The sequence below is a fragment of the Lagenorhynchus albirostris genome, chromosome 1, assembly GCF_949774975.1.
Source record: "Lagenorhynchus albirostris chromosome 1, mLagAlb1.1, whole genome shotgun sequence".
Lineage (NCBI taxonomy): Eukaryota > Metazoa > Chordata > Mammalia > Artiodactyla > Delphinidae > Lagenorhynchus > Lagenorhynchus albirostris.
The window spans coordinates 65,179,443-65,200,512 of record NC_083095.1 but is presented as its reverse complement, the minus strand read 5'-3'; the positions used below and the strand labels follow the sequence as shown (position 1 = coordinate 65,200,512).

At 38.3% G+C, this 21,070-nt stretch overlaps 1 protein-coding gene across 2 annotated transcripts in view; it reads left to right on the top strand.

Annotated features, from left to right (window-relative positions):
• The window catches only part of NPAS3 (neuronal PAS domain protein 3), an 836,449-nt gene that overhangs the window by 388,393 nt on the left and 426,986 nt on the right, over positions 1-21,070 (top strand). The window contains exon 3 of one of the 2 annotated variants that reach the window (XM_060143810.1): positions 9,857-9,939. In XM_060143810.1, the coding sequence (XP_059999793.1) occupies positions 9,857-9,939 (83 nt within the window). The remainder of the gene's footprint in view (positions 1-9,856; positions 9,940-21,070) is intronic. The other variant, XM_060143799.1, reaches the window with a different exon arrangement.

Below are 21,070 nucleotides of genomic sequence, written 5' to 3'. Positions count from 1 at the left end.
TCATAGCAGCACTATTCACAATAGCCAAAACATGGAAACAATCTAAATGTCCATCGACAGATGAATGGATAAACAATATGTGGTACGTATATACAATGGAATAGTAGTCAACCATAAAAGAAGAAATGAAATAATGCCCTTTGCAGCAACATGGATGCAACCAGAGATTATCATACTAAGTGAAGCAAGTCAGAAAGAGAAAGACAAATACCATGTGATATCACTTATATGTGGAATCTAAAATATGCCACAAATGAACCAATCTATAAAACAGAAACAGACTCACAGACATAGAGAACAGACTTGTGGTTGCCGTGGGAGAGTGGGGGAGGGAGAGGGATGGACAGGAGTTTGGGGTTGGTAGATGCAAACTCTCACATTTAGAAAGGGTAAAGAACAAGGTCCTAATGTATAGCACAGGATATAATGTATATCAATATCCTGTGCTAAACCATAATGGAAAAGAATATTAAAAATGTATGTATGTGTATAACCGAGTCACTTTGCTGTACAGCAGAGATTGGCATAACATTGTAAATCAACTATACTTCAATTAAAAAAGTAAAGTTATTCTTAAAAACAACAAAAAACAAAAAAAAACCTCCAAGGTGTTAGGACAGTCCATCTGGTGATGGACAGTGCCAAGCTGTCTTCTGTGGTGTAGGTGTGCCCTTCAGGAACTTTGACTCAGGCAGTGCAGGAGGTCGAACAGTGAAGTTAGGGTTTGCAGACAGAGCTGAGCGGAATTTGACTCTCCTGGGTGCAATCATGTGACTGCATGATTAAGCTGTAGTGTTGAGCCCCAAGAAGTTGATGTGGTAGTGGGGTACCCGGCCCTGCAAGTGTCTGTAGGAGTATGACAATCCATTGGGGTTGCAGCTTAAGGAAAAGCAAGCTGGAGGTGGCCAGATGGTGAGCCTGGAACCTTGCACACGCAGCTATGTTCATGTGAAATGGTTCTTGCCTCTATGTCCAACCAGTGGATCCCAGGGTCTTGGTTGTCATAGTTCACTGTCTGCGTAACCTCAGCCTTCACACCACAGTTCCAGCAGTACCCCTATCCTGAAGCCTTTCCTGCCTCCACTCTCCCTGCCCCCATCCTGAGTTGAGAGTTGAGAGTCCCACATTTATTGTGTTTTGTTCGTTTGCTTATGTATCAGTCTTCCCACTAGATTCCAGTCACCTGGAGAGTCAGGATGGTGCCTTTTCATTTTATATTCACTGACAGAGTGCCAAGCCAGAAGTAGAGGCTCAGCATATTTTGCATGGATGCTTTTAGCTTTCTTCTGCTGACATATAAAGAAAGCATTCAGAAATGGAAATGGGAACCGGGCTTACATCACTAGCTCCTAGGCCATTGAGGTTAATATCTTCGACATTATAAATGTTTACTAAATTTTGGATAAGTAAATATAATACCGTGGCCTGAGATAGTTGAGCTCTGCAAGTGGATCAGTGTCACTTTTCAGTAGCAGGTGCGATTATCATCACAGCGTCTCGTCCTTTGGGCCAACAGCCCACTACTTCATGGAAGTATTTATGTTGACTACTCTTTTGTCAGAAAGTCACTAAAGACACTGCCAAGCATTGATGTGGTCCAAGAGTGAGCTAGCAAGCGAGAGAATGTGAATATGGCTGAATATATGAATGGGTGAACAGGAGAAAGAGGAGGAGAAAGGGACAGAGACGCTGCCTTCTTTCTACCTCGGAGACACAAGCTACTTCCTGCAGAGCCAGTGTTTCTCAGCTCCCTGTCGTATCACTGGCCTGGGAAAGCCTAGAGGATGGATGGAGCATTAGACTGGAAGTAATAAAGTTGCGCCTGACTTACCTCACTATTTGTAGCAGATGTTACAAATGTCATAACATGAAGCTTTGGGATCAGACTTGGAAAAAAAAAATCAAGATAACAGCTGTGGACTTTTTCTTTTTATCAGTGAGTGCTGACTGACACCATACAGATTCAGTGATAATCTCCACTCCCTTCCTACTGGGCAGAAGCATGCCACTGACAGTCTGTGTGCCACTGAGGTCAGAAGGGGTGACAGTTGTACAACGGCACTCAACTGAAAGGCTTTTTTAAGACAGTTTGCAAAATGAAAGTATAATAATCCTTTTTTTCAGCCCCTGCTGAGGGGACCTACCAAATCTAAGCCCCATTAAAAATTTAAACTTCTCAAAAACATTTCTAGCGTATCATTGGAGGAGGTCATTTCTACCAATTAAAGGACAAGTAGCCAACTTTGCCCAGTTAGTGCTGCATTCAAATCCCAAATTAGATGCGTCCTCTCTAGTTTTCCCTTTGATAGCTATGGTCAGAATGTGCTTGCTGTCTTTCTGTGAATGGTGCCCTTAATTCATGCGATCCCGTGGTATTCCTTCCTGACATACACAGAGTAGGTAATTTGTAGAAGGTTGTCATGGGAAGAAAAGGAATGAGAACAACAGCAACAACAAGAAAAGAAGCAGCTCAGAGCTAGAGCTTGCAGATGGTATTCAAGGGACAGAGCACCTTCCCACATCAGGCACGTGTTCAGGCTCTGAGCCCGGGGTTGGTGTCTGCACTGCCCACTCCCTGTGGCCCACGGGACCCTTCTATCACACAGGACTGCCTCGCTCAGTAGACTCTGTGTTGGTCATCTTTGTGATCTCAATGCCCAGCAAAGTGCCTGCCACGTAGTGAGGTTCAGTACGTGTTTGCTGCTATAGCCCTGAAGGCAGAATAAATTCGTTGATATCTTCTTGCTGAGTTCACGTTAGATAAAAATCAAGACCCTCTGCCACTCAAAGTTTCTCCTAGTCCGCATTCTTCATTCTCAAGTCACTTTATAACTGCCTCACTCTTAAAACTTCCCCAGATTGAGAGGGAGTGCAATTCATGATATCCATATCTCTGCTGGAATCCAAAGGCAGGAATTAGTCAGGGTCTATTTTTTTATCTTTTATTTATTTTGTAAATACAAAGAGGAAAATTTCATTTCCTTCACTATGTAAAGGGAATTAAATAGTTAACTTTAAACTTTGCATCCAAAGCAACCCCTGTAGCATCAATTTGTTGAAGCCAAGAAATATATTCAGAAAAGGCTTGGAATTGTGTTTGGACTTCAAGTCCTTTAAAAGTGACTGTTTTTTTATATCCATTGTTATGGAAATGATGAAGAAAGTTAAATTGGAATGATTACTACGTACCATTTTCAGAAAGTCCTGTTTGGATTTGCAACAGTTACTTTGAAGTAGCAAGAAATAAAGCATGCCTTCATCTATTAGTCCAATCCTGCCCTTACACCTCCAGGCACCTCTTGAGGATTCCCCTCATGTGCCCCACTCCCCAACCTTCAGCCTAGACTGTGGATCATGCCTGTATGTTCCCGAGGTTTCTGTTCTCAGAGATGTTGACTGTCAGGGCTTCATCATTCCCTCAGGTGCTGTCACTCCAAACAGCAGCTTAACCCATTGCCTTAAGAATTTCATTGCCAAGGGGAAGTTTGGGTTCCCTCAAGAAGAATGTTAACTACTCTGTAGCCCGTGTAAGGTAAATATAATAGCTCCTATAGTAACTTCCAGATTGTCAGAGAATGGCTATTCCTCTTTCCCCAGCTACAGATGAAGAAATAACTGCTTTGGTAAGTCTCATTTCCTTCAGTGGAAAAGCAAGGCAGGTGGGCAAAATGACTTTTTTTTTTTAATTAATAAATTTATTTATTTATTTTTGGCTGCATTGGGTCTTCGTTGCTGTGCGTGGGCTTTCTCTAGTTGCGGCGAGTGCAGGCTACTCTTGTTGTGGTGCGTGGGCTTCTCATTGCAGTGGCTTCTCTTGTTGTGGAGCACGGGCTCTAGGCTTGTGGGCTTCAGTAGCTGTGGCTTGCGGGCTCAGTAGCTATGGCTCGCAGGCTCTAGAGCGCAGGCTCAGTAGTTGTGGCGCGTGGGCTTAGTTGCTCCACGGCATGTGGGGTATTCCCGGACCAGGACTCGAACCCGTGTCCCCTGCATTGGCAAGCGGATTCTTAACCACTGTGCCACCAGGCAAGTCCCAAAATGACTCTAAAATGGAAACTCAGTACTAAAAAGAAGTCCCTGTAATTTGTACAAAAACCTTTTCAAGAATTATTAAAGTAATACTTGGGTGCTATTTCACTTTTAGACAATTTTGCCATTTTGATGGAGAAAAGTTTTGTAAAGAAAAGTTTTCAAAAATATGTGAATACTACTTAGTTCTTCAGAAGATAAGAAGCGCATGATAAACACATCCTTGTTTAAACAGATCTGTTTGAATGTTGTGTTTGCCCTTAGTTTGTACTAGTTGAAGCCATACAGATAGGCTTTTTGGGGAAAAGCAGACATGGTTCCTTCTTCTTAAGTTCAGCAATTCACTTGTAAATATTAATACTCTCACAGTCATATCACCCTTAATGCTTTTCCCTAATATATTCAATCCATACTTAAAATGTGGGAGAAATTTAAATGTGTTGCATCAAAGAATTTTTTGAATCAGCATAAGACTTCTTAGAGTTTCAATTATTTTAATAGATTAAATACCTCTTTTGTCTAAATGGCTAATATAATGTGTTAATGGGTTTGGGGTATGAATTATTAAGATGTATTCTTTGATTTTTAAAAATATTCTAGATATGAGTTTAAAAATAAACCCAAACTGTACTATTTTTGAATATGAGAGGTTTTCCTTCTTACATTTAATGTTAATCTAATATTCAAATGCCGGATTAATAATACTTGTCCCTATTTCTCTTCTCTGGTCTTCAGTTATCCTGTATTTTAAGTGGCAAAAAACTAATCTTGGTTGAAAGTACACTGTAAAAGCATTGTTATTCTTTGTTTTCAGATATTTGCATTATGCATTATGTGGAAACTCCACGTATCCTGCTTTTGACAATAGAGTTTCTGTTTTAGTGCCGCTGTATAGGTTAAGCTGGTACCTAACACTGGTTATTTGAGTGTATCATCTCCATCCCAACCTGAAATTCCCCCAATGTTTAGGGCATGCACAAACAATGAGGAATTTAGTGTTGAAAGGGTACAAATTGTGAATCTGGGCAGTAGGCAGAGCTGTGAGAATGAGTGTCAGAATGAAGAATTGGTCCCATAGTCAATGAAGGCATATAAATGTTTATTTTATATAAAGGGAAACACACACGCACACACAACTGCATACCTCATAAACTTCTAAGGCTCCTGGGAAAACCCTCCCTGGCTTCATTTGCCCTACAGTGAGGGAGGCTAATTGACATTCTTCAAAGGAAATCCCTTTTCTTCTCTTTGGTAGCCATGGAAAGACTCATTAAGCATTCTGTACTCCTTTCTTTCCCAGACCCTGACTTTGCTTAGCCCAAGTGCTAAAGCCCAGGGAGTGATGTCGGGATTTCATTAAGCATGCCCTTCAGTCCTCTCTTCCCCCAAGCTCAGTGTGGGAACAGAGCCTTGCCCCTTAGATGACAGATTCAGAGGGTACCCATAAAGCTTGCCTTTTTACTCGGTGGATGATTTTACTCTTGAAATAGCACCTGCAGAATGTTAAGGCTACATTCATCCATCCTGCCATTCCGCTCCCCATGGAGGGAGAGCTGGATGAGAAAGTCGCTCTAAAATGGTCTTCCCTATCTGCTAATGACAACTTTTTCCAAATAAAACAACCTCTTGGAAATCCTGCCTCACGATGTCATACTCTACCTTTGAATATCTTTTTCAAGTGATCCCTGAAATAATGAGCCCCTTTCTCTCTCCCTGCCTGTGGTTTACCTTCCCACTGTGAGCTGTGCTCGTGAGGAGCTGGGGCAGTGCCAGCTTCTCTGGAAATGGGGGTGGGGAGGGTGAGGAGGAAAAGGGCAATGCAGGACACAAGGCAAGAAGGGCTCGTGACTTTTCCCTCTTTCATTATGTGTGTCCACTGAGCTGTCCTGTTTCTGTTTTGTAATGGGTTCTTATGTGGCAAGCTGACCTTTTGGCTGAATAGGTCAAACTCCCACTGAGCAATAATCCTCAGCCTTCCTGGTGTTTGTGCATCCCCGAAGGTGACAGGCACTGGTTAGGAATATGACTGGGAGTGTGTGGTACATTTCCCCAAAGAGGAATTGTCTTTTACTGCACTTAATTAATTCTCAAAGACTACCTCACAAGGTTATGTGGAAGAGTCTAGATTAGAGTATTTTTGCTGACGTTGTTGAGGGACAAAACTAATTTTTCAGATACATATTTCAGATTGGGGCTTCCTTCTGTCTTCCATTTTTTAATGAGAGAAAGGCCAAAGGCACAATCCTAATGATTCATCATATCATTTTAGAATTCTGAGACAATCAGAATTTCTTTAGTTGATTTTTAAAAATCTTTCTCCCTATATTTCTCTTCCATTTAAAGTCTCTGAAAACTCTAGGTGTTTTATTTCTAACCCTTGAAAAACATGAGATGATCATGTTGTGGTCTTGATAATGATATGCTGGGCCTAGGTTTGTTTTGAATTGCTTAACATTTTCTTGTGGAACGTTTATTAGGTCTTATAACACTAGCTACTCTACAGTAGCTAGCAGTTTTCAGTGTCAGATAGTTACTCAGTAAATGCTGAATCGAATTTGAATTACTGTATTACTATAGCTTGATTTTTTTTTTCTTTTAACAGTTTATATAACCTTTTCAGTTTATACAACTCTCACATCTCACTGTCAGTGACTTAAGAGATATAATCCTCACAGATAACGGGATTATGTGTTCCATTTATTTAGCAATGTGCTGTGCATTTTTTAGTTAATTTAGTGTTCCTTAAATTTCAAACGCAGTGTCTTTTAATTGAACAGACAAATGAATGAAGTGTCTGTAGAGCAGATAAAGCATTGACCTATTCAGCAATAAGAAGTACGCAGTGTGTGTGGGCTACCAACTGGTTTTAGAAACGGTCAACTTCCAAAATAAAACAATCTGAGAGAGCTTCATAAGCAATGTATTACTTTTCTGAGAATGATGAGCCTTACTGAGGAAATGCCTCTTTAGTTTTTCTTTAAGCACGAATGATAATCCGTAAACACAGTGACATTAACATAGAGAAACAAAATAACTGTTTGCATCGTTCCTGAGTTATCAGATTATTGTCTAAATACTCAAAATACCAAATGTGGTAGGATGAAAAGTACAAGATAAAAAGTACATTATTTAACATCTATTCAGTTACCAATAATGCTACAGTCAGAGCTGGGCTCCTACTGGAGGCATAATGGACTCCTGTTTAACATATTTATGTTGGTTGTAAAATTAGGAACTGTCATTACAGCCCCATATCACCTGCATAAGTGCAAAACATATAAATCAAGAGAAGTTCCAGTGCCATAAAAATGCCATTGAAGAGAAACGCATGAAACCACTTACAAGATGCTTGTATGTTATGCTAGCATGTACTAGGATGCACACTCAGATTTCTAGAGGGTCTGAAGAACAAAGAAAAATAACTATGCAGGAAGGACTCATGGATAGAAGAGCTGATGAAGGCATGTGGGATCCCCAGGCTGACTAAGGAGCTTTTAAAATAAAATTCCTAATTATTTATGCATTTGCAACATTTACTTAGAGAACAGCTGAGCCCTAAGTTGAGGAAAGGCAGGAAAAGAAAGGCCATCAATGGACAGGCTTAAATAACCCCTGCAGGACCCCACTGTAGTCACCTGTTTCCATGCTTCTAGAGGGCAGTTGTTACTGGAGCATGCTTCCTGGGCCTTCTAGTAAATAAACATGCTCCTTTCCTTTCCTGTGATGTTTTAGGGTCCTCTGTAGGTTGGTGGCTGTTGCTGTCTTGCCCCACTCTTAATCCAGTTCTTTGGAGAATAGTCTGTGTTCTCTAAGATCAACCCATTTCTTCTGTGAGGTACAATGGTTTATTTTGAACTTCATAATTGGAAGTCCTGAAATGCCCCCAAATTATGAACTATTAATAAGGAGCTTTCTGGATCCTAATTACTGCCTCAAAAACAGAGTGGACACTTTTGAAGTTTTTCAACACCCCCCCTTCTGCCTCCCCAGAGCTCCCCTCCCCACAACAATCTTAACAAAAAAAAAAGAACTGCAGATTTTATTCATGTGGGATCATTCACACCAAGCTACCATAATGTGCAATTAACACTCTAGAAACTGAAAACAGTATTCAGCAAGACAGCTGCATTATCAAAAATGCCAAAGGAGTTTTGAAGGGAGTAATGTGCATGTTAGAATAGGAAATTAATCAGAAATGCCACACACCCAGTAGTACTGTCTTAAGTACATCTTAGATTAAAAATTTAAAAATCATATGTCTATGCTTACAGTAATGATTAGTCTTAGGATAGAAAACTGATTTTTCTATTTTAAGAATATTAGTTGTGTGTTTTGCTTCTGAAGCAAATGAAGAATTTGGAATTGAGATCTTTAAGATCCCTTCCAACTGGAATATTCTTTGATAATAATCACTCTTCAATTATATTTTATAAATTTTCCCATTGAAAATAATGCCCCTTTTATTTCTTCTTGCTAGTGATAATGATACTTACCACTCATGCTATTTTCAAAGTGCCTTTCAGACCTGGCAGACATTAGCTTGCAATTGCAGGGGTAAACTGCCTATTTTGCACAGCACAATAATCATAAGTACATTTATATTATAATCCCTACTAAGCTAGGGATCCAACTGACTGACTTAGTAACTGAAACGAAGCAGAATTATCCCAGCAGCATTTTGCTGGAATTTTCTTGTCAACTAGCTGAAAGTGTTTTGAGAAGTAAGAAAGTAGGGGATTTGATTTTATTTTCAATTTATAGTGTCTAGGTTTGAGAGAATAGAGGTTTGTCATACAATTTTTAAGAAAAGCAGGAAGACATAAGGAATGTACTTGTTGAAAATATGGAAAGGTTCTGAATATTTTTGTTCATAAATTACTGGAAAGCAAATTGATTTTTATGTTTGAGAACTTTTTGAAACAGGGAAAAGAGCCAGAACAGATTCAAAAGCAAATTGTGATCCCATTCCAAAAAAAAAATTGTAAAGAGAAGGCCCTCAATTTTGGATCCCCAAATATCATGCATTAAGCTCTTTTGTTAGGGGTTGGGAGACCCTTCGGGTGTATGTACCTGCAGACAGCACATGTAGGGTATGCCAGGAAGAGAAAGACAAACTATAAGTTAGTAGGAGAACAGAAGTATACAGATAAGAAAACAGTCACTGACCTGCAAGACACATACTGGGCAAGCATCCACCTGGGCTCCCTGTAGGTCCTGTAGGAATAGTTACATGTGAATATTCAGTAAATATGAAATCCAGCCATCCTGAGACACTTAACGCTAGTGCAAACAGTCATTAATGAGACTCTCTTAGCCGACATGTTGTGCTTATTAAATTATGATAAAGTTATTGCATTAGAACATTTAAAAAGTCCTGTTTGCTTTTTTCTAGCCTAGAGGATATTAAACATTCAGGTTTCTCTGGGAGGAAAAGGCAATATGTATATGCTTTAAAAATAACAATAGCTAAATTTTAAGAAAAACAGTTTAGCAGTTTATTTTAAAAGAGTGCGAACATTCATATTTGTTTTGTTTTTTTGCTCCAGTGTAGGAAAAATAGTTCAAAAAGGAAAAGAAAGTTGTTTTAAGTCTGGATATGATTTTTAATGTTTGTAGAAGTTGATATTCTGAGATGGAAACTCACCCTAGGCTCTGATTTTGCTCAAGCAACTCAGAACCAGAGTTAACACTGGGTTGTGTTTCTCTCAGATCTCTTTGATATAGTAGCTGTCTAGTGATACAGTTACAGAGAAATGAAGCTGAAGGTGTAAATCAGAGCCCCAACTTAATTTTTTTTTCTTTCTTTCTTTTCTTTTCTTTTTCTTTTAAGTTATAGGTGCACAGCGAAGGAGAAGCCCCAGTGCACTGGCCATTGAAGTATTTGAAGCACATTTGGGAAGTCACATTTTGCAGGTACCTTTAAATGAAAAAGAAACTTGCTTATATTTTACTAAGAAAAATCCATATGTTTAGTCTTTTTATAAAAACGTCTTTTATTGCAGCTATGTATATGACTGTTGCTATTTTATCTTGGAATTCTGAAATTCTTATGAATTTATATTTTTCTTTTTAGAAAGCCATCCCTTGAGAGCATATTAATGAGAAAGGGAGGGCAAGTATTATTTGTGCTATAATAATTGAGATGAATTGCACTATTCAGTTGACGCACAATGTATAGTAGCTGGCTGTTCCCAGAATGATTGTGTGTGCTGCATTTGTAAGTGGACATATGCGTGTGTCTTTGGAGCTATATATTGTTTTTGGAAGAGCAAAGAAGTTTCGTTGTGAAAGTAGTGTGACATTTTTATGTGTTGTCAAATTTCAGTTGTTCTTTGCTTGAGTTTGTATTCATAAGTGCTTCCAGTCCTAATGTTTGTTTCCCCAAATAACAGTCTCTGTCAGGGTGAGATGTTAGAGTACATTTTTAAGTAAAAGGAGACAAATAGTAATAATTTGATTTTTTTCCAGTGACTTTCATGACAAATAAATGTGAGGGTGACTAGGGTGGACCTGTAGTTATTTACTCTTGGAGAAAATTGATCACAAACTTAGCACCTCACTTACTCAAAACTTGTTCTCTTAAAACTGTGCCATCAATCTGACCCATCTTCCTTAATCCACGGGGTAATTGTTCTACGTTGTTTCTGTTTCCAGGATAAATGTTGCCCTTGCCAAAGCTTTTTTTCTTTACCATGTAAAATACATTTTTAACGTGGAATGAGAGAAACAGACACATGTGGGATGTTTAGGCATCTTATTTGAAAAAGATGGTTATGTTTTTCTTAGATGAGATTTGGGGTAAAAATAAAGCTAAACTCCAGATTCCTGTCCATTCAGAGTAATTTTTTGTTAAAAAAAAGACCTCTGTGGTGCTTTCATTTTCTAGATAGCCAAAAGTAGTACTGAATCTACCATATTATTTCTGACAATATGTACCTTAGAAAACTGCTATCATCACATGTCCGTGGTCAAATTAGAGTGGCTCTCCTAAATGGTTCCTTGGCTGGCAGCTTCAGTATCACCTGAGACACTTGTTCAAAGGACAAATTCCTGAGCCTCTCCTGGACCTAGTAAATCAGGATCTTCAGGGTGAAATCCAGGAATTTGTTATTTTTAGTAACCCTTTGAGATAATTTTGATGTTTTATTAGGTCTGAGATGTCACAATTCACATTTGCAAATTTAAGGCCCTGAAAAGTCTTACTTTATTTTTTTTTTTATTTCGATATTTCTCATTTCTCCCCTAATATCTGTTAACATCCCATAGAACTGATGTTTCTTGAACTACACCTTGGGAGATGCTATTCTATTGTGCACATAAAGTTTTGAATTACCTTTGCAGTAGATTAGGTTCGGGGATACAGAGAGGATATTTCTTTCTAAAACTTTGAATTTTTATTTCCCTCTTTTCTGTGCATTTTTGTGCATAATCTCCTTTATAAGTTTTGTATGAGTGATACCATATATACCACTGTCCCTCTGTATTTGTGGGGGATTGGTTTCAGGACCCCTATGGATACCAAAATCTGTGGCTGCTCGAGTCCCTTATATAAAATGGCATAGAATTTGTGTATAACCTACGCATGTCCTCTTATATACTTTAAATCATCTCTAGATTACTTGTAATACCTAATAACATGTGAATGCTATATAGATTGTTGGTAGCATGTGGCAAGTTTAGATTTTTCTTTGTGGAGCTTTCTGGATTTTTTTCGAATATCTTTGATCCGTGTTGGTTGAATCTGTGGATATGTATGGCCAACTGTACATTGTTAGATTCTGATGTGATCCAGGATGACTCCTATTTCTATTCTGACGCAGTCAGTGCATAAGACTTTGTCAGTGAGAGAAATGGTTCAAACAGTATTCTATCATCCTGTAAATGTTCTCTGGAAATCTTGAGTTCAGTGTTCTGTAGGGAGGCGGACTTAGGAGCTGCAAGAATTTGAAACTAATTTAAAACACAAAACTTAGGAATTTGAATGGAACATAAGCTCAGTGAGAGCAATGTGGAGTTATAATATAGGATGGCTGTCCCCAGTGCCAGTTCAACATTGGACTCCACTGAGAGAGCAGAGGATCTAGATGAGGCTGCTGAGCTCTTTGGTTTGGTCACACCCGCCTTAGACAACACTCTTCAAGAGAAACATAGACAGCTGGATGTCATTTGGAGTGGAATAACTAGATGTGTTTGTGAACTAGAAATCGTGTCACATGAGGTGTGGCAAAGGGCTTGGTGAAGCTACGTGTGGAAAACACGTGGCATAAAAAGGACATTAATATCCTCTCTATCTATCTGAAGGCCTCATGCCCAAAGAAAACAAACAAACAAAAAAAAGGATTAGATCCATTCTGTGTAGCTTCAGAGTGTAGAAAGAAGAGAAAGGGTGAAAATTGAATAGAAAAAAAAATCACCTTCATATAACAAAAGTTGCAAATAGGACTGTCTATATCTCCAACATGCTCAAAGCCTTTAGCCTTAGGAGAAGTATAGGTGGCTTGGTAAGGATGCTTTCAAGAAAGTCAGACATACGAGTGTGGTTGCCCTAGATAGTCTTGAAATTGTCATAGAAACTAGAAATTCCTATCATTAGATTCTAAAACCAAAGGTTATGGAGGGGAAGAACTGTATATGCTTTTCAAAATGATATGCTAGAATTGTAGGCAGGAAGGGGTTGGGAAGTAGTAGTAAAAAGAAGGGCTTCCTTTAAGCTATCTGGTTAGATATCTTTCCTCCTAGCAGGATAACTCTTGAACCCATAGATCTGTGTCTGTACCACATTCAAAGTATCTCAGTAGTCTGCTAGGGTAAGATGATTTCGTTATTTTCCTTCAGGAGGTTCCATAGTTGAATCTGGTTGATTCATGGGCACTGGGATGAATTCTTTCTTCCTTCCTTCTCTCCTACCATTCTTTCATTTGCAAATATATGAAAAAAACCCTGTGTGGTCAACAAGGTGGGCGTGGTCTATAATATCACAGTTTATCATCATTACGAAAAAAGAAAAAATAGTAACAACAGAATTTGCTGTAGTAGGCACATGGCTGCTGTCCTTAACTAGCTTGCAATCATTTGGTTAAAGAACCAGGAGGCTTCATAAAGTGAGAAGCATCACAGTGGTCAAGTGCTATGGGGCTGCGAAAGAGCGAGGCTCTGAATTTGCCACAAGGCATCAGAGAAGATGTCTCAAGTTGTTGATGGCTGAATAGGAGTTTATTAGGCAAATACAGTGGAAGAATATTGCAATCAAAGAAATGTCAAACACAAAGGCATGGGGGCAAGTCATAATAGATCTTGTTTGGGGACTGTTAAGCTGTTCAGTTTGATGGCTGTTTTACATGCACAGGGGAGCATGTAAGAGATAAAGATGGAGAACTTATGATCCATATTGCACAGGCCCAGTGAGCCAAGCCAGGATTCTATAACCAGCAATGAGCCTGTGGAGAAGGCTTTCATACAAGAGTGACAAGGTAAATATTTGGTTTGTTTCTGGAGTTATTATTAAAATACAGTCTAGGAAACCTTTGGGTTGTGAGAGGCTATTATAAAGAGACAATTTAGGAAATTATTACAACAGTCCAAATGAAGATCTTATCCAAGATAGAAGCTCTATGAATGGAGACATGGTATGGAATTGGGATAGAATTATTGGTACATGGTATGAATTAGATATGAAAGGCTAGGGAATGATAGGAGTTAACAATGACCACAGGTTTTCTAGACTGGTAACTAGCTACCTAATGATACTCTTGCCTGAGAGAGGTTGAAAGGGATATCCTCTTACATAGCCAAGTCCGTAAGAGGTAAGCAGTTGGAAACCAGAGTCTGATCCTCTAGAGCAAAATCAAGGCAAGGGGTAAAAATAGGGCTGGGGATTACTGATCACTAGTGTGTAGATGAATGATAGTTCACATCAAGCAGTGAGTTGCAGACCGGTGGAAATGATATGGAACAAAGAGAGAAAAGGGTTGAGGAGAGGCAACCCCGTATATATCACCACTTTAAGATGCAAGTAGAAAATGAGAAAGGAGTAGACAGAAAGATAAGAGGAAACCACAGGATTTGATTTTGCTTAAGGAAGGAGTATCAAGGTGACTGAGGATATAAATCCTTCAGTAGGGTAACCACTGAAGAGATGTCATGGGTTTTGTCAATTAAAACAATTGCAGTAAAAATTTAGGTGCAGAAGACAAACCGAAAGAGTGATAGAAGGTAGAAGTGTCTGGATGTTTGCGGTAAAGGATGGATGGGAGATGAGAAGGTAGTGTTACAGGAAAATTTTGTTTTTAGTGTTGTTTAGCGTATGTTTATATTTCTGAGATTCATGGGGTCAAGCATTGGTCAATGATATGCTCTTTAGCAATCAACTTTTTAAAAATCAATATCTAGTGGTCATGTCTGCATTAGGAAAGGATAAGCTTTCATTATTATTAATGGCTATATGCCATTCCATACTGTGGAGGTATCATAATTAACCATTTTTTTTGTCATTGAGTATTTTGATTATACCTATAAGCTTGCATTTCTAATGAAAATTCCAAGGGAAGTATGTTTTAATTAGAAAAGGCCTAATCCAGTTTGATTTGGGCTTAAATTTATCGAATTTTTGGTATGTATTAAGTTCTGTGTACTGTGCTACTCTGCTTATATCATCAGTTAATACTTACAATATGTACCTGTGAGACAGGTGCTCTGATTGTATGTCTTACAATTGAGTAAACTAAGATTTCTTAGAAAACTCACATAACTGACTGACATTCACATGGCTACTTAAGTGAGAGCTGAATTTGAACCTAGGATGTTAGATTATAAATACTTGCCAAGAAATGATGACATTTTAAAAGACAGTGGTAATAAAAGGAAAGAATTTATATTTGGAGTGAACAGGATTAGGGATCTGATGGAATTGGAGGGTAAAATAGAGATCAGTTCTGAACACCAGGATGGGGCTCAGGAAATACCTGGGTATTCTCTGCACCAGGTGGCAAGCCTCCCTGTTCCTCATGCCCCCAGTGATGTTTCGTGGAACAGTGTGCTAAGGACCCCTTGATGTAGAGAGCTGGGGGTGGGGGATGAAGACAGACTCCTTAATTTTTGATCCATCCATTCTGTGGGCTACAATATATGTGTTTGCTGTGTGCATCTTATTAGCCATATATTCTCGTAGGAAAAATTAGAAAGTTTGGTGGATCCTTTAAAATGTGACTTCTTTCCTCCTGAGAGGGGAAAAGAAAGAAACATAATGGTGATTCTGTCAATATAAAAATCAACTGTTGCAAAGTTATTTTCCGATTTAATGATCCAATACCAGTGTATGTAGGCAAGGCCATCGCCCAACCTGTGTACTGTGTAATTCTGGGACCACCATTCACATCATATACACAAAAACCTCACTACTGACTGTGACCCTTCGTAGCCCCAGTGAACCTGTAGCTCTTTCAGGCATGGATTTCAGGACAGGGGCATCTTCTGCAGGAGAGGTGAGGCATTCGAGGGATGTCAGCCTTGCAGCTGCACAGCTATGAGGTGTAGGCACCGGGCCTGAGTCAAGGCATTTATTTGACTTTATTCTTCTTTGACTCTTATTAGAGGAACAGGAGGGCAAGGTGTCAAGATTGAGAACTGTGCTATTTGTGACAGGCTAAGTAAAAATCCAAGAACTTTAGGTCATTATGTGAAATCTTTCCTGAATATAGTACTTGTGACTAAGCACTAATTTGGTTCCTGCTTTAAAAGCTTTCTTTAGGCATTATTGTTCTCACTTCATGATTCCTTAATATTAAAAATATGAGTGGATATTTACTTTTACTTTTCCAGTTTAGAGACCAGATAGAATATTCATATTTTACTTCATCAAAGTTAACGAAACAGAAAATGGTAACAAATGTCATCTTCGTAACTCATAAAACTAACTAGTGGAATGACTTTCCCTTAGGTGCCAGATTTATGAATGGAGTGCTTTAATTATTTGCATGCCCTTAGCAGAAGGGTTTAAGTTATTTTTTCATTCTGTAAATAAAGCTTATATAACTGTTATATGAAATTGTGGTATTGTTTTTGCATACTCCATAGTAATGCCACTTTACTTACCTCACAGGTGTCAAAACAAAGCAATCAGATCAAACCTTGTATGTGGAAGATCTTTAGGATTTATATTTGTATTCATTGTGAGCACATTATGGTGAACTACAGATAGGATATGTTATATAACTGACATTGAGTAAATCATATCATTACTAATAACTATTACTTATAAGCTGAAGGATGGTTTTTATCCATAACTAGTTTTGGATATTACGATAAATGAAATTTTGTGAGTTGGATGAATACAATCATACGTACCCACACTTTTGTATATAAATGGTACAGAACTAAAATTATTATTTAAATGAAGTCTTGGGAGAATAAAAATATTCTATAAGAAATGCCTTAAAGGGAGATCATGGTGGAAGTGTGGCATCCCAGTGTTAGTTTTGGATTTGTCTATGTTGCATGAACCCTCCTATATCTGTTATTGACTCTGCATTATTTCTGGGTATTAAGACATTTTTTTATTACTGTTACGGCATTCAAACCCCATAAATGAAAGAGAATACCACGTGCAGACCCTTTGAGGAAGACCAAGATAGAGTCACCAAGAACATGCCAGTATTACAGCATAGCTCCTGAGGGTCTCTGCCTGGGAGTGCACAGAAAAGGCTGGGCAGAGAAGTCGCACGACTGCCTGTCTTCCTCAGCATAATTAGGGAAATAATTGTTCTTGAAAGGATTAGTTTTTGGTAGAACAACTCTCTTGTAGAAGACGGATATGGGCATCACCTTAGCAGAATAGTTTAACTAAAGTATGTATTTTCTTAAAATGGTGAAAAAGAGGGGAACTCAAATGTAGCTATTTTTCTATTTGATAAACAAAGTCGTCAGAGGTTTGTGTGCGTTAATATGGACGATGCCAAAGATCTCAGTGAAATGTCAGATTCGATCATGTGGTTTTTCTTTCTCGTAACACCTTCAACCATGGAATAGAGAGTAGAAGTGAAAGAAGAGCCTAGATTTAAAAGAGGATGTTATGGATGAGCTGTAGAATAAAATAAAATTAGGATTGACATTTAAATATCTATGTTTCCATTTTTAGTCATATTTTGAAGATCGCTTAAGGGCATACCCTGGAATCATGGTTGGTCTACATACTATTTTGGCCCTGCAGAATTCTTGTTTGACAAATGAGAACATATAGATTCTCTCCTGGAAATATTTAAAAATTTGGGTTAGTGTAGTAAGGAAAACAAAATGAAAACATCTTGTGACGTTTTGTATCTTTGCTATCGTTTAAGTATTTCTAGCCACAGCACTGCTTCAGTATCTGAGACCCACTCAATTGTAGGAGACTAAGAAGATCCTTTAGAGAAAGTAGACGTATAGGCAAAAGAGCTACTTACCACTGTGTTGGAGTGGGGCTGGAGAATGCCAAATCTGTTATTAGCATCTTCTGTCATCTCATTCAGCAAGAGACAGTAAAGGTAGACTAGTACAATTCAAACATCTGGACAAAGAAAAGTGAATAATACCTAAAACAGCTCCAAAACTGACTAATACAAACATGAAAATTATTACGTAAGTTGCTGCCTAGCCAAGTCAACATTCGTTTTACATTTGATGGCAGTGTTTTCAAAAGACTTCTGTGAGAGGGAATATGTTAAGTGTATTTTCTGTCTTATTGATGAATTGGAATTTTACCCTTATTTATTATTTTATTGGAACTTATAAGTATCAAAGGAACGATCATCTCTTACTCCTTATGGCCCTTGTTGGCAAAGTGGTATCCTGCCGGACATCAGTTCTAAAATAAAATAAAATTCAACTAGTAGAGGCATTCTCTAGCTGTAAAAGAGGAAAGAGAAAAAGGTTAGTGACCCTGCAATTTCCCAATGATCCAGAATGGTAAGAAAATGTAAAACTAAATATAGAAAAAGAGAAAGTTAGTGAATATATTTGCATATGCAGATTAGCTTAATTGATACTGCTTGCCTCTACAGGGATTTTTCATTACAAACTGGAGTGCTACATTGTTCAGCTCATATTGAGTAATTTAGTAACTAATGAGACCAGTTTGCACTAATTTGCATATGATAAATGAGCTTAATTGCAGTAAATAACTTGGAGGCATAATTACTTAATTTTCCTGTGTTGCACGGCTTTTAAGTTCACGTATGAACAACTCAAGATAATTTTGCATATTTAAATTAGTTGCTTTTAAATTTTCTTGAACAACAAAAAAAAGGAACACACCTTATCAATTGAGCTGTAAAACAATTGGATGTAAGGCTTAGAGTATTTTTATTTCAAAGAAAAAAGGAAAGCAAAGGAAAGCAGAAATTTGTCCATTGTTCTCTCTAATATCTTTACCTCAGATAAGATGTCAGCATTGACATTAGGAAAATGTTTTTCACGTTGGAAGCTAATTCACAACTTCTATTAGTAACTGACCTGGGTGTAAACTGAAGTGTATATATGAGTAAATCATAACTTTTGAAATAGTGTTTATTAAAAAGATGTGTTTTGTCCCTTATCTAATTTGGCAAACCAATATCAGAGGAGTCAGTTGGATCTGCCATCTGCAATGTGCCTATCTTCTAAGTTGCTGGACTTGGATGAAGCAAACACCGCTCTGACCTTAGCATGTATTTTCTATCTAGATTAATGTTTCGTCCTTATGAAATTGGTTTCATTGGAGATTCTCAGTGTGGTTTGCCAAGAATTATCTCACTGGTCTTCACATGAACTCAAGAATGTATGTTTTATCAAATCTCCATTTGCAAAATTGAAAAACTGAAGCACACAGAGGGTGATGACTAAACCATTATTTCATAATACTATATTGCCTTAGAATTTCACTTTGAGGGGAAAAAGGATAAGTTATTCAAGATTAACTTCTTAAGTCAGATAAAATCATATTCATGATTATAAGAAAATATTTTATGGTTGTGAAAATTTTAGAGCTGTCACTTAAAAAGTCATTGATTCTTTAACTCATTGTATTAAAAAACAGAAGGGGACGTTAGGGTTATTCATTTGCCACAATCTGGAAAAATAACTCCTGAAACTTCTCTTGAAAAGGCTCAAATCCATTAAATTCGGTATAAGCATCCTGTATCTTTCAGAGATGGGCCAAAGCAAGTGCTAATAGTAGTATATCTCAAGTGGAAAATTTGGGTCCTTCATGTAATAGGTGCTCAAGAAGTAACAGATGAATAAATGAATGAACAAATCATTCTTACCAAAGTCACATTTAATCCTAGAACTAAGGCCTCCTCTCACCTCTGTGTTCCCAGCCCCGTCTTTATCCATTTTTTCTAGGTGTGTGACAGTACGGCAGATTCTTTTCGTGCATGCATTTTGGCATCCAACCAACTTGAGCTCACATCCTGATGTGCCCACTTATTAATTATGAAACCTAAGACAGCCTCTTGCCCTCTCTAAGCCTCAGTTTCTTCATCTTTAAAATGGAGAAAACAGTAGTAGAAGTTTTCCCGACAGGCATGTTGTGAGGATTGAAGGAGATAGTGTAGTTAAACATGCTTAGTATAGAACCTGGCATGTAGAACGTGTTTAATAAACAGCTGCTAGTATTTCTATGTGTTCTGTAGTCCAGAATAATGGCCAAGTTTTTAAAGAAAAATGTTCATGCTTATCGGGAGTATTACCACACAGGAATTAAGGATCATTATCAATAAAACCCTCTTAGGTTTAAAGCAAGGTAAATAATTTTCATTGAACACAACCTAAACTATCTGTTTACATAAGTGGTATTTATATTTGGTAGTGTATACTGGTTTACAGTAAAATTTTAAAATTTGGTAGTAAGAATATATTTTCACCTTGGGAATGAAAATCCTTCTATAACAACTGAAGGAGTTGTCAGAATAATCTCATTAGCAATCTAGAAGCAACTAGAAAAAGTAGAGTTTGTAAAGTGACTCCGGATGCGACATTTCTTTTAGACCAAAATGTGATATGCCATTACCCTTCTCATCATACTGTACAGTCTCCTCGATTTGCTTAGAAAAATGGGAATAAGCAGCCAATCAGAAGTCCAGAAGAGCAAGAAGATAGAAGCAGCCACCAACACGGCTATAAATTATGTTGAAGAGACATTGACGTGCGTATATGATTCTCCTCGTGCACATTGCACAAAGTCCATCATCTGTCATGCCAGAAAGGGCTCCTTTCCGCATCAAGAGCAGAAGGGAGGCCTTCCCAGGAGAATGTTCATGATGGTGTGTTGTATATATGTGGCAGGTACAGATCCCTTTGGGTTTTCATGTACCTTACTAATTTGCATGGTATCATGTGTCATCATTCACAGAGAAGTAGTGTGAGAGGTGTGGGTAAGGAGAAGAGGTTTGAGGTAACTGTTACTGTGGAGGAAACTGTGGTTTTGGTCACATGACTGCAACTAGTACTAATTATAACTGGGGACTTCCTAGTCACAATATTGATTATCCTAGGTAGGCAGGATCTAGGAAAATGAGACAATGAGTTTAAAAATCCTAAGCTTCAGTTTAGTAAATATTTACTGAGGACCTAGTTTGCATCAGAGGCTAGGGAAAGTATCAGGATACAAAGGTGAGTCATGGTTTTGCCTCTCAGCATTCCCACTGTGAATAGAGAAGACCAAAAACAGACCAGCATAATTCAGTGTAACAGACTAGTGGCTTTGAATCCCTGCTCTTAGTTATATAGACTTGGGCAGTTCATTTAAACTCTCTAAGCCTGAGTTTCCTCAACCCCAAATGGAGATGGTAGCAGTTCTTACCTCAGAGACGGCTGTGAGAATTACGGATGGGGTACTCGCACAGTGCCTGGCACATAGTGGGCGTTCTGCAAAAGTTGGCTGGCACTGCACCCTGGAAGTACCAGGAGAGAATCAGGTCACCCAGCTTGGGGCTGGTCAATGAGCACTTTCTGTGGCTACAAACTTAAAATTACACAGTTCACCCACCACACACACACCCCTTTTAAGTTTGGTTTTCATGTGGGTCTCAGT